Raw genomic sequence first — 23675 nt, 5'->3', positions numbered from 1 at the left:
CAAAGAGGAGGCCTGGGGGCTGAATATGAGCACGTGTGCACGTGTGTGAGGACCTGTGACCTTGCAGTGGTGAAGGGGGTCCGAGGGGCCAGCAAGGAATGCTTGGTCTCTCCTGGGGTCTGGCCTGGTGGGTGGGCTTTCCTCTGGGTGCCCAGAAAAGGCTCAGCACCCACCAGCCAGCTGCCCAGCGTGGCTGCGTGTGGGGAGCTGGGTGGGCAGCACAGTGCCCCCAGGCTGGGGGGCTGGGGGCCGTTGGTCCAGGTGACTGCCGCTGTGGGGGCGTCCAGACACGCCACCCCCACCCCTGGCCTTGCATTGCCCCTGGCCACCTCCTCGGCCTCTGCGTCTGCCCTCTGCCTGGACGGCCACTCAGCTGACTTGAGGGCGGAGTCAGGGGCATTTCACCCCGTGCGGCCTGTTACACTGTGGGAACTGAGATCCCACAGAACATGTGGTGGGGGTAGGGGGGCTGAGCCTGGGGTCCTCTCGCCTCCCCTGGGGTGAGGCCAGGGATGCTCGGGCCCTCTGCGTCCCCACAGCACCCCGCTGGACACCCCGAGGCTCTGCTTTCCCTGAAAGGCGAGAGGTGGATTGTGCCTTCAGCTGCCGCGTTGGCTGGTTCTCTGAGGGAGGGTCTTTCTTTGAACAGGGAGGGACGCGACAGATGTCCAGTGTGTGCGTGACCCAGAAGCAGGACTGCCTCTCAGGTGAGCTTGCCAGAAGCATTGTTTTCACTGTTTCTTGATTGTAGAACACACTGCTCCGATGGGAATTGTCAGCAACACGGAAGTAACCGTTTTCCCACCCAAGAGCCATCGCTGTGAACTGATGGGCTTCTGCCAGCCAGTTCTCCAGGCAGCTCTCCACCACTTTCGGCAAGTCAGCATGTCGGCAGCGGTGGGCCCCCAGAGGGGTGGAGCTGCCCCTTGGGGCACCGAGGGCCCGACCCGCCTTGGGACAGCAGCCAGTTGCTGTTCTTTCCTGTCTTTTCTCTGGGTTTTCATTTCTAATCTCCATCAATTGCTGCTGCTGCTGCTACTGCTAAGTCGTTTCAGTCGTGTCCCGACTCTGTGCGACCCCATAGATGGCAGCCCACCAGGCTCCCCCGCCCCTAGGATTCTCCAGGCAAGATTACTGGAGTGGGTTGCCATTTCTTTCTCCAATGCATGAAAGAGAAAAGTGAAAGTGAAGTCGCCCAGTCGTGTCCGACTCTTAGTGACCCCATGGACTGCAGCCTACCAGGCTCCTCTGTCCATGGGATTTTCCAGGCAAGAGTATTGGAGTGGGATGCCATTGAATCCGCACTAATTTACTACCTGAATTTAATCAAAGCTTTGAGCTAAACAGGACTTCCCTGGTGGCTCAGACAGTAAAGAATCTGCCTGCAATGCAGGAGACTCAGGTTTGATCCCTGGATCTAGAAGATCCCTGAAGAAAGGAATGGCAACCCACTCTAGTATCCTCACCTGGAGAATTCCATGGACAGAGGAGCCTGGCGGGCTACAGTCCCTGAGGTTTCGAAGAGTAGGACTCAGTGACTAACACTTACACTGTTTGAACTAAACAAACTTTATGTTCTGGGTGAACCTCTAGGTCAGTTTTTCAATATACTTTTTATTTGGAGAATAATTACCTTACAATTTGCAATGGTTTCATGCAAGCTGTCACTAGTTCACTTCTCACACATTTTGTGCAGCTAGGGTGCTTTTCCTCTGGAAAGGTGCTTCTCACGTGTCAGAGAACAGTCAATACATCCACATCATCAGGCCCCGCTGCTGCACCTTGCGGAGTAGAAACGCGGCCTGGCTCGCTCTCAGCCTTGAAGCCCGGGAGCGGGAAGCCCGGGGTCCACCCCCACCCCACCCTCCAGGATGGCTCTATGGCCCTGTGGTCAAGCACCCGCGCCCCTGCCTGCTGGAGCCCTAGCCGTTGAGGCATCAGCAATGCCCAGGAGCTCGGGCCGCCTCAGAGGCGCTGCAGCCCCGATCTTCGCAGCCTCAGCCTCGCACCCCGCCACCCCCGACGCCTCGTGCGCCGCCCGTGCCGGGCCTCTGCCCCGCTGCGCCGCGTCTGAGCTGCAGCCTCTCGCTTTCTTCACGCCTTTGCTCAGAAGTCAGCCTTGCTGGGCTCCCAAGGGCCCTCCTCCAACACGTCCGCCTGTTCTCATCCCACCTCCCGGCTGTTTCAGGGGCGCGGTCCCTCGCCCCAGGCCCCCCTTCCCGCTGGACTGCGGCGTGCCACGTGGGCAGGGCGGGGCTTCCGGGAAGGTCGCGGCCCCAGCACCGCCCACCCCGTCGGGAGGACCTTCCTCTGTAGCAGCCCCGTGGGCGCCCCCCGCCCCCAGCCGCGTCCACAGCAGCACGTCCAGCTCGCCATGGCCAGCATCTCCCCAGCGTCGGTGGCACTCACTCGAAACCCATCTGGGAAGGAAAGGCCGGATCAGTTGCTTCAGAAATCACGGAAACAGACGTGCCAAGCTGGGGAGGGCATCATGGGGGCAGCGGGGGGAGGCCAGGAGCTCCCACAGGCCTGGAGGCCACTGGCGTTTCTGTCTACACTGTGGGCTCCGTGGTGCAGTCCACACCGCTCACCTGCGTTCAGGTGGGTGGAGGCCTGGAGGGCTTCTGGCTGACACGGGAATTAGCATAGAGCCCTCCAGTCCTCTGCGGCAGGAAGGTCACCAGGGCTCCAGCCCCGCATCACAGCCTCTTGCCATTTTTAAGGAGGGTCAGTTCAGTCGCTCAGTCGTGTCCGACTCTTTGCCACCCCGTGAATCGCAGCACGCCAGGCCTCCCTGTCCATCACCAACTCGCGGAGTTCACTCACTCAGGAGGGCGTGATTCCTGCCCTGGCCACACGGGGCCGTCCTTGGACCAGCCTGGGGGCCTCAGGGGTAGTGAGGGCGTGGCCTCCTCAGCACCTCTACGGCAGCGGCGGCCGCGTTTCGCGGAGGAGACTGGGGAGGCCCAGGGGCAGGCTGCCTCTGCCCACCCTGGGCAGGGGGCGTCCCTGTGGGCCTGCAGGCTGTCATTCACACCTCTGCACCTCCAAGGGTCTCCCCTAAAAATGTTTTAAAATCATGAAATAACGGGTGCAAAAAGATCTGCCAGATGACTCGCCGGGCGCCGGGTGTCCACCCACACCCGTGGAGGCAGACACCTAACAGGCCCTGGTGTCTGCGTCCTGGTTGCGGGAGGGGCAGGGCAGCCTGACTTCAACATCATTAACCCCCAGGGGCTGTCTCTGCACCCACCGTTCAAGGGGAAAGCTGGGGTGAGCTCACAGTGAGTTCACCAGGCCTCTAACAGCAGACAGCTGCCCCTGGCCAGCAGCAGTGAGCGGATGGCACGGGCAGCTCGGGTCAGCGGGTGGCCACAGAGCAGCCTCACCTCATGTTCTTCCAGGGACAGCCTGCCTCTGCGTCTCCCCAGGGCCCAGGCCTGGCCAGCTCTGCCCATAACCCACCGCCCAGCACACAGCCACCTGGCCACCGGCCAGGCTGAATCAGTGTGCCCTGTGCCTGACCCCCACCCTGGCTGCTCCTCTGCGTTCCTGTCCCTGCGGGTGGCACGGAGCCTTCAGCTGGCAGGGTGGGGGGCATGGTCCTCCACAGGCCCCCCGGCCTTGTGCCCTGTTGAGCCCGCTCCAGCCCCTGGACCCGAGACACTTCGAGCTCTGGGCTGTGGAGCCCATCTCCCTCTGTGGCTCCTGATGCTGGAGCGGCGGGGGCTGCTTGCAGCCTGGATCCCACAGCGGGCAGCCTGGACCTGCCCCCAGACACATCCTGGGGCTTCTCTCCAGGGGCGAGGTTGTGCCCAGGAGAAATCTGAGAGATGGCCCCTCCTGGGCGACCCCCCTAACCAGCCTCCACGGCCCCTCCTGGGGAAGCAGACCCTCCGCCTCAAACCCCGGGTCCCTCCAAGCCTGGGGGCCAGATCTGTGCTGTGGGGTCAGGGCTGCACGTCTGACTCAGGGAGGACGTGGGCTGACTCAGAGCAGCTCTGAAACCGATGGAGGTTTCTGCTCTGACGCTGCTTCCTGAAACCCTGCAGGGGCCCCGGGGCGTGTGAGTGTATACGGGGAAGGGGGGACAGTGAGTCAGTTGTTGGGGGCGGGGTGGGGAGGGAGTACCCTGGATGCTGGAGCAGGAAGGTGCAAGTGCCAGGACACAGGACAGATAGGACACAGCCCCTTGCCCCCAACCTCGGCATCTCAGGACTCCCTGGCCCCCACCCTGATGGCCCCACCCAGGGCCAGGGCCCCACATACACTGGGGGGAGCCCGTCCTGGCACTGCTCTGACCCCCAAAACCTCCAGAGCAAGGAGGGGTGACTGGCCATGTCGGGTGACCACTGTGAGGTCCCCACAGGCACCCTTCAGGGAGCACAACCTCCCGCGAGCTGTTTCCACGGGGCCCCCGGGACAGCAGGTTGGCTGACTCGAGACGCTGCCCCCACCCCACCGCCCTCAGCACACAACTGCCCGCAGATGCTCCACGTTCACAGTGACGCTAGGACGCTCAGGGGCTCCAGGGAACCAGACCCATCTTCATGTCCAAACTGGTCTTCTTGGTGGGGAGGAGGCGGGGGGGTGGGGGGCAGCAGGGGAACCTCAGGCCACATCGGCTGGGCACCCGGGATGTGCAGTCAGGAGGGGCCAGGCTTCTGCTTGTGGACACGCTGGCTCGGGTCCTCCTCGGTTGCTCCACGTCTGATGGACAGTGCGTTGCCACACCCAGAAACACCCAGTCTAGGGGATTTCCAAGTGGGCTCGAGGTCGGAGTCTGGTGGACAGGGGAGGGGGCCCTTCTGGCCCCGGGTGCCCCCTCCCTGGGGCTGGTCCCCCTGTCGCGTGAGCGCTCTGACCCGCTGGTCCTTTAGTTTCACCGGGTGCTCCAGCCTGGCCACCTTCATCTGCAGAACCTGCAGGAACACACACCCGAGGGACGCCTGTCCACACTCCTGCGGCGGGCAGCTTCAGCCCCAGGCTGAGTGTCTAGCCAGCCCCCTTAAAGGCCACACCGTCAGCAATCAGACCAAAGGCCCTCAAGCAGGCCACTCTGGGCAGAAACGTGGGTCCCTGAAATGAGCCTGAGACCCCAGGTGATAGAGGACAGGCCAGGAGAGGGAGGGGCTGCCTGAGACCCAAGGAGCCTCCTGGCCGGTTCCCTTTGCAGCCCTGCCCAGCGGCTCAGCCGGGCCAGGCCAGGTCCTCGGAGCAAGCCTGCCGAGGGAACAGCCTCACGTGCAGGGGTCACTCCTGAAGGGAAACGGCCGAGAACACGTCCCCGGGCAGACAGACGGTCAAGGACCGCCCGCCCAGCGCTCCTGCTCAGCTGTCTTCACGCACAGCCACTGCCCCCCAGCCTCCCCCAAGCAAGGCCAGGGCGCAAACTCCCCTCCTGGAAGGAGAGCGCCCGCCACGCCCCAACATTGAGTGAACAGATCTGGAAGTTCGTCTGCCCCCGAACGCGTGTCCAGAGGACAGAGGGCTCCCGCTGGCTGAGGCAGGGGGCCAGCATCTCAGGAGACCGACCCTCCGAGGGCCCTGAGCTCCAGCATGCCATGGCTGGCCGCACTGCCCCTCGGCGGTGAGCATGAAGGGTAGGGGCGTCCCGAGGCTGGACGCTGCCTTGTTTCAGCTGATGCTGCAGGCTCGGACCCCGGCATGGCTGCCCCCCCCCCCCCCCCGTCAGCCCTGGGATGCTGCCCCTCCACGCCCCCCGCCCCCACATCTGTTCTATCTGACGTCAGTGACGGTCACGGAAGCGGAACTCAACTGTGTCACCCAGACAGCAGGTGAGCTGTCTTGCCCTCTGGGTTTCAAGAATCAAACGCGGTTGGTCCTTGATCAATCTGGTGGCGGGGGGAGCCGCAAGCCCCTCCCCGTCGGGTCTGCAGCGCAGACCACAGCGCCTTGGTGCCCGTCTAGTGAACACCGCCGTGCGGTTCAAACCCTGCTGTTCTGCGGCCCACGGTGGCCGTGCCTCCGTGTCAGCATACGGCCCAGACCGGGCAGGGAATGAGGGCGGCAAGGGGCCTTGCTGAGACAGGGCTTCCTCCCTGCCATCCAGCAGATGCAAACCACAGGATGACGCCACCTTCCTGCTTCCTCAAAAAAGCTGCATCAAGACTCGCAGAGCCAGCAGGAAGCGCTTTGTCATCACCATTTCTACAGCTCCTCCGACACCGAGGCTGAGTGGCCTGCACGCCCCACCCCCCACTGTCCCAGGTCCAAACATACAGCCTGGACGCCCAGCCAGAGCACGCAGGCATTGCTGAAAGAGCACGCAGGGGTTGCTGAACGGCAGTGACACCCAGGCACCTCCTGAACCCGGGAGTGCTGGAGACCCTGAGCGAGAGGGGGAACAGGCTCGCCCAGAACAAGGCGAGCGCCCCAGAACCAGGCTTGCGTCTCAGGGAGCTACCTTCTGCTCCCTGACTGGGCCCCAGGGCCCTCGAGCTTGCTGTCCAGTATGTCTGGGTGGCAAGGCCTGTGAGTCTGCAGCCCCTGACTCGTGGTCTCTGGTGTCTGATGACAGGCAAGGCTGGTTGGTCAGTCTCCGAGGGGTGGTGGCCCACTGTACTTTCCCCTCTGCTTCTGGGTATCTCTGGGATACACTCACGGGCTCCCCCGGTCAGGGGCCCCGCCTGGCTGCCCCTGCCTCGCCGCATGCTGGGCCAAGCTACTTGGAGGGCGCCCAGGCCTGCACCTTGACGGTCTCCCGCAGGACTGCCAGCACCCGCTCCTTCTCCTCCAGCAGCCGCTGCGGCAGCCCAGGGTCCAGGTGCTGCCAGGGCTCCCCGGCTGGAAAACAGAAAGGCAGGCACGGGCCTTTAGCGGGCGGGCAGGCAGGCCAGTGAGGGCGGTGCAGAGGGTTCAACCCAGAGCCCACCCTCTGCATGCACAGTGGCCCATCTTCTCCGGAGCCCTCCGACTCCAATGGGTCTCTGCCCCAGAGTGCACTGAGAGGCTCAGCAGGCCTGCGAGACCACCGGACACGTCAGCTCCGGCCTCCAGCTCGGGTAGGGGCTGTGCGTTGTGGCCATGTCGGGCCTGAGCTGGTCCGCAGGTGCAGCCGCCACACCTCTGAACGGCTTCCTCATTCAGAGACGCGACCCCTGAGCCTGACCCCTGAGCCTGAACGACAGCCACTTGGCGCCTGTGGGCAGGGCCCCTGCGGGGGTGACGGGAGCGGGGCTCCCTCTGAGCAAGGCGCACCCCTCCCCCTGGGTGCCACCCCCGCGGGGGGCAGGGTGGTCTGCCGGGCACAGGCCCCCACACGGGCCGGGGGTGGGGGGGCGGTCTGGACACCCCCAGCCTGTGCAGGGGAGGCGAGCCCCACCCACCAGCGTCACCACTGGAGCGTCCTGCTTCCTGCAAGGGGCTCCAGCGTTGTGCCGTGAGACCCCCGGAAGAGGCTGACTCCGTCCTTGTCCGCAGGCCTGCCGGCATCTCCCTGTCACAGATGGGCAGGGGGACGGGCTCGCTGGAGGAGGGGGCACGGTCTGGACCCAAGCGCTTCTGAAAAGGGATGCAGGCCAGTTGGGCACGGGGACACGGGGCTTCGCCCCCACTTACTTCCTGGTTTTACTCTCATCGGCAGGCAACGAGCCCGTGTCCCAACACAGCAGAGGCCATGGCCACGTGATGGTACCCACGTGTCCAGCCATGCCGGGCGGGTCCTCGAGGCCTCCACCTTGTCCCTCACTGCACACAGGATGGGCTCGATGGCCCCAGGGGTGTTGACGATCACCTTTCGGATCTCTTCCTGAGACACTGAGACCCAGCTTGTGGAAGACTTTCCTGCAGAGGCAGCAGGTGCAGCCCTGAGACCAGAGGCCAGGTGGGGACGCCCACCTCGTGCAGAGCGGCTGGACTGGGGTGCCTTCCGGCCCCCACACCCACAGAGGCCTGGGGCCATCTCATTCCCGGTCGCCACCCGGGGCTCACGGGGCACAGAGTGCTGTGCCTTCAGGCCAGCTGAGTCCCCGGCCCGCCGCCACCTCCCTAGGCAGCGCTCATCCTCCTGAGGCGCCTCGGCTCACCTCCCAAGCGCTCAGAGCCTGACTTCTCACAGGTCTGCCTGCAGCTGCCACCTCTCCAGGCTTTGGGGGTGGGGGCAGCCGCCCACCTCACCTCCAACTCCCCCAGTCTCTCTCCCCTCCGAGTAAGTCCCACCAGAACCTGCCAGGCCTCAAGCCGGCTAAGGCACTGTGCCCTCGGGCAGTGTCCTCCAAGGGCCCTTGGTGGCTCCGCATGCCCTCCCCACTGCAGCCTCGCAAAGACCCAGGTGGCTGCCCTCAGGCTGCTCCCTGTCACTTCCTGTGCTCCTGCCTCAGTGTCCTCACGTGACTTGTCACAACTGATGCTGGCCCCATCTCCTCACTTATCCGTCTTCCCTCTGACTCGCTGGGCCTGAGCAGCCTGTCACCCAGACTTTTTGGCCGGTGAGTGCATGAGAGGCGAGGTGAGTGAGCAGGATAATGCCCTGCAGAGTGTGTCTCACGGTGACTGTTGCTGGCCTCTTGGTGGGGAGCCCCCAGGAGCCTCAAGTGGAACTGGACAGAGTATCAGGGAAGCCCACGGCAGGGATACAGCCTGAGAACCTGTCCCCAGGGTGGGGGCCGCCCATGCAGGCCCGCCTTGGGGAGCGAGGAGTGGGCCCAGCAGGGAAGGCGGGGCGGAAAGCCCCGCTGAGCCCTGCCTGTTGAGAACGCTCCAGTTGCTGCGCTTCTGGCCGGTGTTGCAGGTGGGGACGTACTTGTGCAGGTCCACGAGCCGGGGGCCAAAGAGCTTCACGACCTCAGCCAGCATCACTGGGGCGGGGCGGGCAGGGGTGTGGGGCGAGCCGAGGGGCCCCGGATATTTGCATATTCGTCCCCCAGGGCCTCCACACGGAGGAGGATAGACAGGGGTCCCGGGGAGCCCCCGCAGGGTGTGGGCGCCCCGGCGGGAGGACCGTGAGGGCCAGCGGGCTCCAAGGAGCTGCTAGGGGACCCCCGGGGCAGGCGGGGGCGGGGCGTGAGGAACTCCTGCCCCCCTCCCCCCGCCCCACCTTGCCGCCCCACTCCTCCTCCCAGGGCCATCGAGGCAGCGGCTCTCCCGCCCCTCCCCGGGGGCCTTGACGCCCCGGCTTCGCAGGGAGCCCAGGTGCGGGGACCTTGCCCGGGCCGCGGCCTTCGCCTGGCCGTCCCGCCAACCAGGCCCCGGGGCTCCCGCTGGCCGAGGAGGACGAGCGCTGGGCTCTCGGCCTGGACGCCCGGGCAGGCCCCCCGGCCCCTCACCGCCGTCGCTAAAGTCCCGGGCCAGGTGGCGCTTGCGGCGGCTGGGCGGCAGCGCGTCCAGCCAGGCGTAGAGACGGTGGAGGGCGCCGGGCGGCAGCGGCGGCGGGGCCGGGGGGCGCGGCCTGGCAGCGTCCAGCATGGCGGCGGCCGGCGCGGCCAGCTGTTAGGCCGTTGCCGGGCGACGGCGCCGGAAGCGCCTGTGGGACCGGAATTCCGGGAGGGGCCGGAAGGGCCGGGACCGGAAGGGCGGGGCGCAGGTGAGGGCGCGGGCCCGCTGGGTGCCCGCCGGAGGCTCGGGGTCGGGGCGGAAAGCCATACCGACGCGGTGAGGTTGGGGGGTCCCCGAGACGGTGAAGGGCCGGCGGGCCCGGCGCGCTGCCGTCCAGGCATCGACAGTAGACTTCTGTTTTAACAAGCGTTGAACTCTTCCGTCTTATAAATTAAATTCCACATTGTTTCGCATGCAACACTTTACGCTGATCTAGTAAAAACTTTCCGTCATTTAAAACTTGATCAATAATTTAATCGTAAAATAGAAACTTTTTATTAAATTTTTGAGCCCTGCTGAAGGTGCACCTGAGGTTTTCAGGGACCCAGATAAGACATCAGTGGCCGTCTGAAGACACACGTGGTTGAGGAGGGGCTGGCCTCCCCCAACCTCCTTCCCCAGGTCAGGACAGCAGCCGATGGCCCAGCTGGGAGTCCTGGGCCCAGCCAGGGAGTGCCGGGTCCAGAGGCCCTAGGCTGTGACCTTGAGACACCAAAGAGTGATCTTGGCCCTTAGGAGCTGGCTCTTCTCTTAGGACAGTTCAGAGAGGACTCAGGCCCTGATGGGGTGGAGGGCCTGGGGCCAGGCGGCTGCATCTGCTGCTGCTGTTGCTGCTGGCGAGGTCACAAGACCACATGCAACATCCAGACAGGTGCACAGATGCCCCTGAGGGTGCTTTGAGCTTGGGCCCCATCACCTCCTCTGGACAGGGGGTTTCAGAGCAACCTTCGGGTCAGCAGCTCCCTTGGGGAAGGAAAAAAACCGATAGTAAAGACCATCTACTACAAAGAGCACAACTGAATCTAACTTCCTTTTACTTTTCTTAAAATTTGGATCCTCATTTCATCCAAAAACATGACTCTGCTCAGAGTGGCAACAGCCCTGGATATTAACAGCTGATGCTTTATCAAGAAGTCTATTCTCTATCCAGAAGCAGTAGACTTCCGTACTTACACCAGCGCAGAAAAAGACGTTAGCAGCCGGAAGAAGCAGTAAGCACTGAGAAGTCCTCTGACAGAGTACAGAGCAGAGGTTACGGCCTCTTGTGGGGAAGCAAGCGAGCTCTGCCCCACCCAGTGGGCACTGATCTGGCAGTGAGGGCCTCACCTGAGTGGGTCCAGGCTGGGCCCCTCTCGCTCCAGGCTTGATGGGTGGCATCGGGGGAGCACAGGTCGGCTTGATGACCTGGGAGGACGGAGACACAGCTGATGGCTGGCAGTGCCCGGGCGCTGTCTGCCCAGCACTTCTAGGAAGTTCCCTGGGTGCTGTGCTCGGCCCCGGACTGGCCTGCAGGCTTCTCTGAGCTGCGCTCTCTCTACAGAAAATTGCCTTCAACACGGTCCCTGCCCTGGCTGGTACCACCTTTGAATGAAACCCAAGCGTGGCAGGGCGCCCATTCCTGGGCCTGTCGGGTCATCTCACCACCCTGCCCCCTTCCCTCAACTCCCCGCCTCACCCCACCCCAACACTACCCAGGAAAAGCTCTTAAATTGCCAAAATATGGGTCTTTGGAAGGTCTAAAACCAAGGATTCTCCACTAAAACGTGCGTTTGTTTGCATTTCAGCTTTCCAGGTGCAACCTTGTCTGGGGTGGGGAAGGAAGGTCTGTAGCAGGAGCCCTGCTCAGCCCAGGCCAGGGTGGGGTGTGGCCCAGCACCCGGAGGGCCCTGCTAAGGGGCTGGGGGCTGAGGGATGGGGGCGGCCTGCACTTTCTTCTCCAGCACAGTTCCCTGGCTGCCTTCACTTCTTGGGCTGGAAATCTGTCTGCCCAACTCCCCCGTCCCTGTTTGGCCTGTCAAAACCCCTCCTAAAACTTTATTTAAAGACTTTTTCTTGTAATTTTACTGTAACTCTAAAATTAACTCAACGTGAAAAGTTAAAAAGAAAAGAGAAATAGTCAGTCTTCATTGAATAGACACTGCAGTAACGGTTGTCCCAGGCGAGATCCACCAACAGAGGCCCCGTGGGTTGGCCTGAGGAGGAACCGGGCTGGTGTCTCTCCAAACACCTCCAAGCTTTAACCACAAAGGGAGGAGGGCTCTAACAGTGACACCACTGCAACCGGTGATGAGCTCACACCACTGGGGACGGACAGGCTGACACGGGCCCACAGGACGCCTGGTGGCAAAGCCCCGCCCCAGGAGGGCAGAGAAAGCCTGGTCTTCTGGGCCTCAGCATCTGTCAGAGCAGGGGAGCCCCCGCCTGCGGGGAGGTGAGAGTGTGTCCAGGGGTGTGTAGGACCCTCAGCAGTGCTCCCAGCAATGGAGGCGACCCACCAGAGCCAGACCTCACAGTGGGTAGAAGGGCCTCCCACACGCGCCCCAAGGCAGGGGGCCTGCTGGGGCACCAGTGACTCAAGTTTGGGAGAGACCTTTCCCAAACCGTGGAAGCCTCGAAAGAAGGGAGGCGGGGCCCACAGCGCCCCTGAGCTGCTCCCCCACGGCCCTCTCACCTGCTTTGGCTTCAGCACCGGAAGGGGTTTGGCAGGAGGAGCGGGTCTGAGCTGCTGGGAATGGGGAGGACTGGTCAGAACCCCCAGGCCTCCTGGGTGCTGTTTATGTCCTCGCTGGACTGCCAGACTGGGCGCCTGGCCCACCAAGTGCAGCCACAGACCCTCCTCCCCCAGGGCCCGTGCTGTGCCCCCTCCCTGCTCACCTGGCCCGGGGCCTGCGGTGGGTACACAGGAAGCGGGGACGGCGGGCTGGCCTTGGCGGCTGGAGGCTGAAGGGAGCCTGGAGGCTGAAGGGAGCAGGCGTGAGCCTGGGTCTCCCAGGGCAACCATCCCCAGAGGGGCCTGGCTCAGAGCTGCCCCCTACCCGCTGAGGACCCAGGGTTCTGGCCCCTCCCCCGGCCCTGGGGTCACACGGAGGTCTGGCAGCAGCACAGGCCTCTGGGCCTCCAGACCATCCTGGGATGGACGCTTCAGAGACTGAGCCTCAGGCTCGATTCCGCTCCCCGCTGAGGCGGCTCCTCAGACCCCTCGTCCTAGAGCCTTGGTTTCACCTCTAAACGGGGGTCACGGGGGCCACTCTGAGCCTCGTGAACCTGAGATCTGGGGGTGGCCTGGAGTCTGTCGGGATGGCTGGCGCTTACAGCAGGGGGTGGGCGCTTAGGGGTCACCGAGGAAGCTGTGGGCTTGTGGGGCTGGGAGTAAAGGGCCAGCTCTGGGGAGCCCCCGGGGGGAGCCTGAGCCCCGCCTTTTGCAGGCTTGCTGAGCCCTTCGTGGAACAGAGGGTTGGAGAGCCCCATGGCCGTCTTGGGTGCCACATTCCTAGGAGAAATAAGATGGGTCAGTGTGTCCTGGTCTCAGGATTCAGCCCAGAGAATTGAGGCTCCTGTGCGTGGGGACCCTGGCCTGGCCCCAGACCCCTCAGCTGCAGCTGCCCTGCGGGGTGTGCGGGCCACAGCTGCGCAGGGAGAGCTCTGGGGTCAGGCCAGGCCCGGGGCAGGGAGGCTTGGAGGCCATTGGCAGGCGTGTCCTGCCGCAGCCAGGGGTGAGGTCCCCACACGGCGGGCTCAGAGGGCAGTGTCACCCCCGGGCAGTGCGCCGGTGTGGCCTTCTCTGAGTTTCCTCGTCACCAACCTGTCCACACAGCCCAACCTGCTCCTGCAGCAGAAGGCAGGGGCCCAGGGCGGGGCCGCCACCATGGGGTCCCCTCTCCCCCCAACAGCGCCAGCAGGCGACTGGCCCTGCACACGCTGACGTCCTCTGAGCCCAGAGTACAGCTCCCCCACCTCCTTCGGACTGGGCTCCGGGCCTTGCGGTAGATGAGCACGCCCGCCAGGATCAGCGCCAGTACCACCAGGGCACCCACGCCCACCAGCACATGCGTTCGGAGGCTCCCAGGGGCTGTGGGGGCACAGAAGGCCAGGTGTTACCAGGGCCGGACTTGGCTCAAGGCACAGGGACCAGGAGAGCCTGCCAGCAGCTCAGCCCTGGCCAGGCCAGCCCGGAGCTGAGGAGGGACAAGGGGACCACCTCCTTGGCGAAGCCAACAGCCAGAACCCTGGCCACGCTACCCAAAGCCCAGGCCCTGAGGCTCCGAAGCCAACAGCCAGAACCCTGGCCACGCTACCCAAAGCCCAGGCCCTGAGGCTCCGAGACCTGGTGCGTGACACCGGCGCTCCGGGCTCCTGGGATGCCAGTCGGGGGCTTGGTGGCGGGTGGCCTGGTTGGTGGGCAGCCCTTGGTTGAGGGCTTGGTGGCAGGCGGCCTGGTCGGTGGGCGGCCCTCAGGTGGGGGCTTGGTGGGCGGCCCTCGGTCGGGGACTTAGTGAGTGGCCCTCGGTCGGGGGCTTGGTGGGCGGCCCTCGGGTGGGGGCTTGGTGGCAGGCGGCCCTCGGTCGGGGACTTAGTGAGTGGCCCTCGGTCAGGGGCTTGGTGGGCGGCCCTCGGTCCGGGGCTTGGTGGCGGGTGGCCCTCGGTTGGGGACTTAGTGAGTGGCCCTCGGTCGGGGGCTTGGTGGGCGGCCCTCGGGTGGGGGCTTGGTGGGCGGCCCTCGGTCGGGGGCTTGGTGGGTGGCCCTCGGGTGGGGGCTTGGTGGCGGGTGGCCCTTGGCCCTAGTGACGCGGGTGTGGCCGGGCCAGGCCCCGGGGGCCGCAGCGCTGTGCACACCTTGTGTTCAGTGGGAGACAGTGGGGCTGGGAGGCCGGGCCCCGGGCCCAGGCGGGTTGAGGACCAGCTAGGAGCGGCCTGCGCCACCTGCAGCTGTCCTTCTGGGACAGGCCTCCCCTCTCAGGGTGGGCGCCCTGGACCCGTGCGCTCAGGCTGCAAGGCCACACTCTCCACAGGCCCCTCACGGTTCAGGGCACACGGCCTCCTCTCAGCCCTGCCCAGGTGGTCTGAGGAAAGGCAAGACCCCCGCCCGGACCCCGTCAGGCCTGGGAGCGTGTGAAGAGGCGCGGGCCCGCCCAGCCTACCTGCGCGCGCGTCGGCCAGCGGCTCTGCGCAGTGGGGCGGGGCCCAGCCCGGGCGGCAGTGGCACTGACCCTTGTGGTTGCACTCCTGGGGGACAGCCGGGTGTCAGGGCCTCGGGACGCCCGACAGAGGACGGGCGGGCTGTCTAGGACCACCGCCACCAAGGCTTCACCACAGGTGCCGACAGCCGCAGCCCTCCCAGACACTGCAGGGCTTGCTAAGCAAAGCAGGCATCGCCACAGGGAGCAGGGCGGCGTGGCGGTGAGCTTTCCTCCCCAGGAGGGGACACAAGAGGGCACAGCCCCGGGGCCCTGGCCTTCCCAGTGTCAGAGCTCAGAACCAGATGCTTCACACCTGACCATCCTGCCCACGTGTCCACCGGCTCTGACACCTGGGACATCCCCGACAGTCCCCGCCTCGGGAGGTCCCAACAGCTCCCAACATCCCCAGGGTGCCAGCCTTGGCCCTCTGTCTGCCTCGGGGCGGGGGGTCCAAGCACGGCCGGCACATCTCTCAAGCCCAGAGGGCTGGTGGCGGGCTGTGCCCTGGGCCCACGTACCCCGTGGCTGTTGCACTGGGCGGAGCAGTTCCTGGATCTGTACACGTGGAGGCCCTGGCAGAAGCCGTCCCAGCAAACCTGGAGAACAGCGGGGGTCTCCTGAGGTGGCCAGTCTAAACTCCTGCTTGAAGCACCCAGTCTCCACCATCAGCCACCATGGGCGGGCAGGCCACAGCCCCCACCCTCCCAACGGCCCGCCTGCACGTCATCTGCTGGCCAACCTCAGCTGTGGGGAAGGACTGCGCCCAGCCAGCCATCAGCGGCCACCAGGGCCGGAGGACCCCCCGCCCCGCGCCCACCCCCAGGGCTCGCAGACTGTCTTCAAACCCGTTCACTGACGGGGGGCTTCTCCCACAGCTGCCACGGCCCTGCTGTGGGGCCTGCAAGCTCGCCCTGAGCCCAGCAGCCTGACCGGGAGGCGTGTCCGGCCCACCTGCTGCTCCCCGCACTTGGTGCCCTTGGGCACCGGCTCATACTCCGTGCTGCCGTCCTGGACGATAACCCGGCAAACGCCTGAGGAGATGGTGAGCGTGCAGTATCCACGTTCCGGGGTCTTCTGCCCCCCCTCACAGAAGAGAGTGCCACACTTGTTGACCCTGGCGACAGAGGGACGAGCATGGGGCTGCTCTGCGGGGCTTCCTGCTCCAGGCTCAGCGCGCCAGGAGCTCCGAGGCCCCAGGCGGCCACAGGCATCCACACCTCAGCCCCAGGGGCCCGCCCTCCTACAAGGGCAGCACGCTCGGGCTGAGGGTCCCGCAGGGCAGGGCAGGGCGGCCCCCCCACCCCTGCCATCCGAGAGGCCCCGACTCAGCCTCAGACTCCTTTGTGCAGAGGACCTTCTTGTGGCCCCAGGGAGGGGGACATCCCAGGCCCTGGCCCCAGGGGAGTTGGGCCACGAGGGACGCTCACCTGCCGAATGGCAGGGGGACCCCAGCCCCGCAGCCTTTGGAGATGCTGTAGAGGAAGCAAGTTTCCACCGCCACCCTCGAGCCTGCAGGCAGGAGCGGGTCAGTCCTCCGGCTTGGGACCTGCTGCCACCCTTGCCTCCCTGACGGTCCCGCGGCTGTGCCCGCCTCACCTGGCCCCCACAAGTCCTGGCAGCGCCGGGCCAGCGTCGGGCAGGCCCCGTTGTAGCAGTAGCCCCCTGGGCAGGGCGTGCCGTTCTCCCGGAAGGCGTCCTCAGGGCACGTGGGCTGCTGGCCGTCACAGTGCTCGCCAAGGTCACACTGGTCCTTCACGGGGCGGCACAGCTCTCCGGCCGGCTTCACCTGGTTCCAGGGGACCAAGATCAGCATGGGAACGGGAGGCCCCCAGCACGCACGCCTGCCCTGAGCCCGGGCCCCAGGCTCACCCTGCACTCGTGGCAGCAGGTGCCGTGGGCGCACTCGGCCCCCTCAGCCAGCAGGCAGGTGCTGGCATTGCAGCAGCGGTTCTGACAGTCCTGGGGAGGGGGCGACAGCGAAGGTCCAAGTGGGCCGCACACCGGGCCCCCCGCCCCCGCCGTGGGAGGACTGGTCACTCCCACCCAGCAGCCCTGCCGGTCGTTTCGGGAGGTGTGGCCGGGTGTGCAGGGCACCCAGGGGTGAGGCACAGACGCCCAGCCTGCAGATGGGGACTTGTCCCACGAGCCCAGACAGCGGAGGGTGGCGGTGCTCAGCTCTGTACCTCGGGACGGCCACAGTCACACTGCTCCCCGCGCTCCAGGAACCCATTTCCGCACACGGGGCCGCCCACCAGCCGGTCAAGGTCCGGGGCGTCCAACAGGCAGGCCGTGCGGGGCTTCTCCACGAACGTCTCCAGGTCGGCCTGGCTGCACTGACTGAACTTCCTGGGGTACTGGGAGCTGGGGGCGGAGCGGGGGAGGGCTTCCAGTTATCAGGAGGGTCCCTGGGGTACCGGGAGCTGGGGGCGGAACGGGGGAGGGCTTCCAGTTATCAGGAGGGTCCCTGGAGTACTGGGAGCTGGGGGCAGAGGCAGGGAAGGCTTCCAGTTATCAGGAGGGTCCCTGGGGTACCGGGAGCTGGGAGCGGAGGCAGGGAGGGCTTCCAGTTATCAGGAGGGTCCCTGGGGTACCGGGAGCTGGGGTCATCCCTGTTATCAGGAGGGTGGGTGGAGCCAGCTCTGCGCGCTGACACCACCCCCAGCCTGGGGCCCTGGGCCAGGCTGGACTGCCGAGCCTCACCCGATGCTGGCCGCCATCACGCAGCCGCCGCCCTCCCGCGGCACGGGGCAGTAACAGCCGGCGACGTTCTCGTCGTGGTCCATGCCCAGGTTGTGGCCCATCTCGTGGGCCATGGTGCTCGCCACACCGATGGGGTTCTGGCTGTGGTCCTGCAGGGGGGCCGTGCTGGCTGGGGCTGCTCCCAGGGCTGATGTCCCACCTCAGTGCCCGCTCCTCCCCCACTGTCCGCCCCAGGGAGGCTGAGAGGCTTGGCGGTGCTCCCGCCAGCGTGGCTTCTTCAGATAGTAGATACACGGTAATATTATTACAAATAACAGTAACAGCGTCAGTGCCGTCCCAGCGGCCAGGGCACAGCAGGGGCGGAGCGGGGGACCTGAGTGCCCTGCCCCCTTTCACGTGCTCTGCGTCAGGCCCAGGCCTCACGGCCGCCCCCGCCCCCCACGGCCGGCTACAGCCTCTGCCCAGCGAGCCCTGCAGACCCCGCACCTGGTTCACAGCCCCGGAGCTCGAGGAGCACATGGTGGACACCTTGGCCAGTCCCACGGTGGTCCCGGTGAAGTCGACCCCGCTGGAAGCAGAGCAGCGTCCGCTGGAGAGCGGCGCCCCGGAGCCCGCGCCCCAAGCCCCTCACCCCAGGGGCGGCGGGGCCCCGCCCCCCAGCTGGCTCACGTGATGAGCTGCACGTTGTCGTGCGCCTGCCGGCCCACCAGCTCTCGAGTCCGCCAGGCCAGGAAGTTGTCCAGTGTGGCGTCGGGCTGGGAGCTGATCTGAATCTTGTCCCCACCATTCCACATCTCCAGGCCCACGAGCACCACGCGGAAATTGAGCTCCTGATAGAGCTGCCAGAGGACAGGGAACCGCGAGGGGCAGGCTCAGCGGTGAGGCTGGCGGAGGGCCTGAGGCCCCGCGGTGTTCACTGTGATGCGAGGGGTCTTCAGGGCTGGGGCGGGGTCCCGGCTCCCCACTCCCCCGGCGGATGGCTCTACCTGCAGCCCGGCCGCCACCACGGCCGCCCCAACCCTCCTGTCCAGCGGGGTTTCTGTCAGGCTGGCCCTGAGCTGCCCAGGGGTCCCAGCGGCCCCTGCTGGAAGCCCCCAGAGTGGAAGTAGCGCCCACCTTGTCCACGTGGTTGACCACCTCCAGCACCCGCTGACGTACGGCCTCTCTGCTCCCAAACCGCTGGAACTGGAGGATGGCAGACCCTCACGGGCAGCCTGGGGCTCCGCACCCACCCCACCCCCACATCCCCCCTGCACCCCCCACCCGGCATCCCCCCTGCGCCCCGCGCCCCCGCACCCACCCCGCATCCCCCCTGCGCCCTGCCCCCGCCCCAGGTACCTCCTTGCTGTCCGTGACCACGAATAGCTCCACGTAGCGGGTCTCTCTGGGTTCTGACCACTTTTGGGAAGCGATGACAAGAATCCAGTCAGCCACCAGCCACAGCCCTCCGGTCCTCAGCCAGTCTCCACACGCTGACCCTCTCCCGGGCCCTGGAGCTGGCGCCCCGCCCCGGCTAGCGCTGGGGGAGCCGTCGGGGGTGGGGGCTCTGCTGCTGTGGGGCGGAGCCAGGCGCAGGCCCACCCCTCCCCGCTGAGCAGCCAGCAGTCTGGGGGCGCTCGGGCCCAAGCAGAGCGGCAAGAGGCGTCGGGCCTCCACTCACCCGGGGTCTGAAGGCTGCAGACACCCGCGGACCCAGGATGCTCTCCAGGCTGCTGTCATTGACGCCGCAGGTGCCAGCCTCCTGCTGCAGGTGCTGCGCCAGGTACAGGGCGTGCGGCCCTTCCTCCCCGGCCTCTGCCAGGGGCTCGATCAGGCGGACAGCAGGGCCCGCCTGGAAGAAGCCCCTGGGGCAGAGACGAGCGTGACCCTGAGTCTGTGGCCCCAGGGACCCCACTGCCGCACCCGGCTGACCCCTTCCTCCTGGCCCCCGCTCACTCTGGAGGGTGAGGGGCGTCTGGTCCGCAGCACCCACCTGAGGCCGGCACAGGTGCTTAGGCTGGCGGCCGAGTGCGGGTGCCCCTCCACGTGGCCCTGGTAGAAGCAGTGGTCCTGCGGGAGGAGGGTGTGAGGACCCTACTCCCAAGCCCGGCTCCCCACGCCCGGCTCCCGCGCCCGCTGCTGGCCCGAGGCAGGAGCACTGGGGCCCTACCTGTCTCTGCAGCTGCTCTGTCACCTGGGAGCCATTGGCTGCTGTGTAGGTCTCCACGTAGCCCGAGCCCACCAGGTCCCTGGAAAAGAGCCACCGTGGTGCCCTGGCCACCCCTGGTACAGAGAGGTGCGGGGCAGAAGGATGGGCGCTTACCTGTTCTTCCGAAGGTGCAGGGTGAAGGTGTGCCCTCGGGCCCCTAGGACATAGCTCACACTCTCTGGGTACAGGCCCTGGACAGGGGGCAGGGAGGGGTCCAGGGTGAGGCCCTGCCCGGCCGTGCCCACCTCAAACCTGGAGGGGCAAGGGGGCTTGGGCTGTACCCAGGAGTGGGGCAGGTGGGCAGCTGCACCCAGAGCTGGACCTCAGGCCGCGGGGAGAGGACAACGCCCCTCCCAGGCCACGAGGGGGAGGGGGACCCCGGCCCCGACATGGGACAAGGGGGCCGGGCCGCCCTCCCTGCTCCAGGGGACCCGCTCCTGCAAGGCCTTGCCCCTTCCAGCCCCCCCCCAGGCTGCAGCTGACCCTGGGACCTTGTGTGCGGAGCCTGCAGAGGGGGCTAGGGGCCCAGGGCGGTGGGCGGCGCCTCCCGGGACAGGGAGGGTCAGGGCTGTCTCCACCCGCACATGCAAACAAGCAGGCGAATACCCAGTCAGGAATGCCCCCAGGCAGCTCCGGGGAATCCCAGCCCGGCCCCAACACCCGGGAAAGGTGTTAGCGAGTCAACCCTGGGAGTGAAACCGGGGCGGGGCCCTGGCCCGCGGGCTCCAAAAAGGAAGACGGGGCTGCGCCAGCCGGGGCCACCCGAGGCAGCCCTGCCTCCAGGGTGAGCAGGACGGAAGAAGGTGAGGCCTGAGGGCAGGGGGCAGGCTGTTCCGGCGGAGGTGAGCTCCCAGGAGTCTGCCCAAAGGCCTGGAAGCCCCCTGGCCCTCAGCCCCCTTACTACGATCGGGGCACACAGGGAGCTATCACCCTGCTCAGAGTCGGAAATGGGCTCTGAGGGCCCAGGTTGGGGCGGGTGGGGGGACCCCCTGGGCCAGCATCCCGCTGAGACTTACCAGGTGGGAGGGCAGAGCCCGCCGAGCGCGGGGTGCAGGCAGGCGCCGGGGCCTCACCACCTCGTACTGCTCCACATGGGGCAGGGCGGCCCTGGGGGCAACCTCTGTGGGAGAGGGGGATCAGCAGTGCACAGCACACCCGCCCGCCCCGGGAGCCCCTTCCCAGGCTGCCGTGCGCGGCCCCTTCTCTGGGGGAATTACCACAGACCCCGAGGTCTGGCTCCCCAGCCGGAGTTGGGGCCCTGCCTTAGACCACAGGACCCCCACCTGGGCGGTGCCCACAGACGCTGCCCAGCGCCAGCCCATCTCGGAGCTCACCAGCTGCCACCTGGAGCCCAGGGTGGCCTAGATACCGCCCCCCTCAGGGGCCAGGGCGCACACAGGCCCTGGGGGGTGGGGGAAACCGGGTCTGCCCGCTCATCTCCATAATCACTCAGCTGCGTCTAAAGGCGGAGTGAGAGCCTCTTCCGCAGCGTTCACCCCGCCTGGAGCTCGAAGCTGCCCCGTCCCCGACCAGACAGCCCAGACCCCAGCTGACCACCGGCCTCACCCCCGAGATTCTTCCTCTTGCCAGTGTTAGTGGTCGTGCCCCCATTAGACTGTCTGGCAAAGCTCCAGGACAGAGAGGCCGAGGGGAGGGCGCCTGCCTAGGAAGTGCCCTCACCCCAGAACCCCAGGAGGCTCTTGGGAGCCAGGGTGGGGGTAAAGGCCAGCAGCACGGCCAGTCCCCCGAGAAAGTCAGGTCCCCATGTGGCTGGGCAACTCCGTGGGGTGTCCCCGACCCCCCAGCTCCAGGCCACCGCTCCCCATCCTCCCTTCCTCGCCAGGCTGGGGGTCCCAGCAAAGGTGGGCAATCACCCCCAGGCCCTGGAATGGAGCGGGGGCAGCCAGCCCTTCACTCTGAACTTCCCTGCAAGGCCCTCCTCCAGCGCAGGAAACGCCCAGCTGACCATTTACCCACACAGTTCCCTTTTGCAGGTTCCCTGCGTCCACCGCCCGTGTCTCCCCGCTGACTGGCTGACTCCCCGAGACGAGCCCAGAGTCCCGCGCGGGGAGCCGCGAGCCAGGCGGCGGTGCAGGCAGCGCGGGCCCCGCTCTCACTCACCCTGCAGCCCCAGCGCAGCGAACAGCAGGAGCCCGAGGCCGCGCATGGCGGGGGTCTGGCGGGCGTGGGGTGCGCGCTGGCCTTCGGGGGCCCAGGGATCCGGGGTCCGGGAAGGGCGGTGAGAGCAGGTACCGCCACGGCTGCGCCTGCACTGAGGTTCGTCTTGCGCTCAAGTCAGGTTCCTTCCCGCGCGCCCCACCCACGGCGACCAGCCCCCGGGCCGCGGCCAATCAGCGCCTCGGGTACCGGGAGGGGCGGGGCCCCCACCGCCTCCCAGGTCTCCCGCTAGTCCCCCGAGGCTCCCAGTCGGGTACTATAGCCAGTGCTCAGCACAGGGAAGTTTGCTAAATGTGAGCAGAATTAACCAGGGGCAGGTACTGCATCCCCCAGGCGGGTGAGGGACAGGCCCCGGGTGAGGGACAGGCCAGGCTGCCGGGGGCCTGCTGGGATGGTGGAGTTAACTAACTGGGAAGGGCTGTGTGTGTGTGTGGGGGGGGGGGGGATCTCTTGGGGGGGCATCCCTCCAGCTTCCTGGGAACAGAAAGCCCCAGCGGCCCCTGGGCAGCCCTGTCCCCAGGCCCTGAGGCCTCGCTGGGGAGCCTGGTGCAGGGCGCACCCAGGGGCGGCCGCTTCACTCGGGGCAGAGACCCTGCGCTGTGGAGAGGGTGCATGTGAGGCTGCCTGCCCGGTGGGCAGCCCAGGAGCAGGCCACTGTGCCAGTGCCCTGCACAGCGGCTGGATGCAGCCTGCCCACTGGCGGCTCTCCTGGTTTCTGCCAGTCCTGCCCTCCGGTCCTGCAGGGTGGGGCTGCCCCTCTTTGGCCTGGTACCCAGGGACCCAGGCTTCCTGCAGCCAAGCCGTCCACTGGCACCCACATCTCCTTCTTGACCGGCTCCCTGACATGGTCAGACATCGGGGCATATCAGGGCCTCAGGTGAGATGGTGTGGTGCTCACGAGTGGTTCCAGACCAGAGGTCAAAGTTCACCGGGCCATCATTTCCCCGGAAGTGAATGGCAGGAAAAGAAATACAGGGCAGGGCGGGCTCACACACACTCTGGGGTGCCCTGGCCGCAGGTGACAGTGGGGGGCAGAGGTGGCTTCTGTCCCTGAGCTCACATCACCAAACGACGCGTGTGAGACGCCCAGACTATCTGCCGACTGTACTTCTCTTCCCTGGAGTTGCGTGTTACCTGATAGCAGAAGTTCAAAGGCAGCCTGACCCTATTTGGGCAAAAACACCAGCTGCTGGGACTGCACGGCCTCCCACAGAGCTGCCCGGAGCACAACAGGCAGCTCAGCAACAGGGGAGCCACCGCCAGCCAGGAAGCCCCCCTGCCACCCCTCAACATGGGCCAGAGCCCCTCCCACCACAGAGGACCCGGCCAGCAAGCCCACCACCGCCCCCCGCACCACCTGCCCCAGAGGCGTCTCAGGAGAGCCCAGTGCTGAGCCCAGGACAGGGATGAGGGCCTCAGGGCCAGGTGGGAGGCCAGCAGGTGCCCGCAGGCAGACCCTGTGCTGCAGAAGCCCCACAGGACCCGGACTGGCAGACAAGCCTCCTTGCTCCAGGTCACGCCTACACACAGCTCAGAAGAGGAAGCTCGAGTCCAGCCCCGTTCGGAGGGTGCCCTCTGCTGGGCACAGCCAGGCCGAGCACTGCCCCACTCCCGTCCCTGGGGGAACCTGGGCATCCATCCTCTGCCAGGGGCCCCTGGAACAGGTGGTCAGAACCGGATTTTGAAAATGAGACACACGGAATTCTGCAGGAAGGGGCAGCAGGAAGATGCTCACCACCGGACACACCCAGGACACTGGGCTGGGTGGGGCCTCCCCTCAGGCGGCAGCCCCAGGCTGCTCTTGCACCCTCTTGGCTGCAGGCTGGTGACTCACCCACACCCAGGCGGCTCCAGCTGCGGACCAGGGGCTGTGCTGCCCCCTGCTGCCCGGAGCCAGCCCCAGCCTGAAGGACCAGTGTGGACACCACTCCGGGTCTCGCCCGGCCCAGCACCTTGGTGACCATCCTAAAGCTGCTCTAAGGCCATGTGTTTTCACTTTGCTTTATATGAAGCCAAAAAATTCTTCCAAGTGACTCTGCTCCATCTGGGAGAGGACGGCAGAGACCACGACGGCCCTGCCCCGTGCCTGCCCAAAC

At 66.3% G+C, this 23675-nt stretch overlaps 3 protein-coding genes across 29 annotated transcripts in view; all 3 read right to left on the bottom strand.

Annotated features, from left to right (window-relative positions):
* The window catches only part of SORCS3 (sortilin related VPS10 domain containing receptor 3), a 979390-nt gene that overhangs the window by 427280 nt on the left and 528435 nt on the right, over nt 1-23675 (bottom strand). The gene's annotated exons all lie outside the window — the stretch shown is intronic.
* On the bottom strand, nt 1595-9764 carry LOC101903854 (sperm flagellar protein 1). Of its 16 annotated transcripts, XM_024985914.2 has the most exons (8): nt 9288-9484; nt 8708-8819; nt 7582-7806; nt 7350-7459; nt 6713-6807; nt 6428-6531; nt 4866-4922; nt 4660-4749 (listed from the first exon to the last, which is right to left on the bottom strand). In XM_024985914.2, the coding sequence occupies exons 1-7, from the start codon at nt 9424-9426 to the stop codon at nt 4910-4912; spliced, it is 798 nt and encodes a 265-aa protein (XP_024841682.2). In that variant the 5' UTR covers nt 9427-9484; the 3' UTR covers nt 4660-4749; nt 4866-4909. The 16 variants fall into 16 exon arrangements, 15 of the variants coding, with proteins under 15 accessions (XP_059738023.1, XP_059738026.1, XP_059738028.1 ...); XM_024985912.2 differs by lacking the exon at nt 7350-7459 and having other exon boundaries at nt 4548-4749; nt 9288-9494; XM_024985911.2 differs by lacking the exon at nt 6428-6531 and having other exon boundaries at nt 4548-4749; nt 9288-9482.
* ADAM8 (ADAM metallopeptidase domain 8) lies at nt 9808-22872 on the bottom strand. Of its 12 annotated transcripts, none has more exons than XM_005225704.5 (24): nt 21523-22866; nt 20418-20521; nt 19516-19592; nt 19363-19441; nt 19186-19262; nt 18874-19057; nt 18552-18611; nt 18330-18398; nt 17883-18052; nt 17700-17781; nt 17214-17362; nt 16697-16874; nt 16383-16472; nt 16110-16299; nt 15941-16022; nt 15465-15627; nt 15032-15109; nt 14475-14559; nt 13291-13405; nt 12601-12826; nt 12211-12294; nt 12008-12061; nt 10663-10740; nt 9808-10299 (listed from the first exon to the last, which is right to left on the bottom strand). In XM_005225704.5, exons 1-24 carry the CDS (start codon nt 21566-21568, stop codon nt 10249-10251), a joined length of 2571 nt encoding a protein of 856 aa, XP_005225761.2. In that variant the 5' UTR covers nt 21569-22866; the 3' UTR covers nt 9808-10248. The 12 variants fall into 12 exon arrangements, 10 of the variants coding, with proteins under 10 accessions (XP_005225761.2, XP_005225762.2, XP_005225763.2 ...); XM_005225705.5 differs by having other exon boundaries at nt 12008-12058; XM_005225706.5 differs by having other exon boundaries at nt 12649-12826; nt 21523-22864.

The sequence above is a fragment of the Bos taurus genome, chromosome 26, assembly GCF_002263795.3.
Source record: "Bos taurus isolate L1 Dominette 01449 registration number 42190680 breed Hereford chromosome 26, ARS-UCD2.0, whole genome shotgun sequence".
Lineage (NCBI taxonomy): Eukaryota > Metazoa > Chordata > Mammalia > Artiodactyla > Bovidae > Bos > Bos taurus.
The sequence above is the reverse complement of the archived record's forward strand: the minus strand, read 5'-3'. Positions and strand labels throughout refer to the sequence as shown.

Bases quoted from the DNA above. Each gene is read 5' to 3' on its own strand.
- LOC101903854 (XM_059882037.1), bottom strand. From the start codon at position 9,426: ATGCTGGACGCTGCCAGGCCGCGCCCCCCGGCCCCGCCGCCGCTGCCG. The intron at 8,820-9,287 runs GTGAGGGGCCGG...GCCCCGCCCCAG, and splicing joins CCGGGACTTTAGCGACGGCG to TGATGCTGGCTGAGGTCGTG. The intron at 6,808-7,581 runs GTAAGTGGGGGC...TCTGTTTTCCAG, and splicing joins GATGAGAGTAAAACCAGGAA to CCGGGGAGCCCTGGCAGCAC.
- ADAM8 (XM_005225704.5), bottom strand. From the start codon at position 21,568: ATGCGCGGCCTCGGGCTCCTGCTGTTCGCTGCGCTGGGGCTGCAGG. The intron at 20,522-21,522 runs GTGAGTGAGAGC...CCTCTCCCACAG, and splicing joins CGCTGCGCTGGGGCTGCAGG to AGGTTGCCCCCAGGGCCGCC. The intron at 18,612-18,873 runs GTGAGTGGAGGC...GCTTCCCAAAAG, and splicing joins CTGCAGCCTTCAGACCCCGG to TGGTCAGAACCCAGAGAGAC.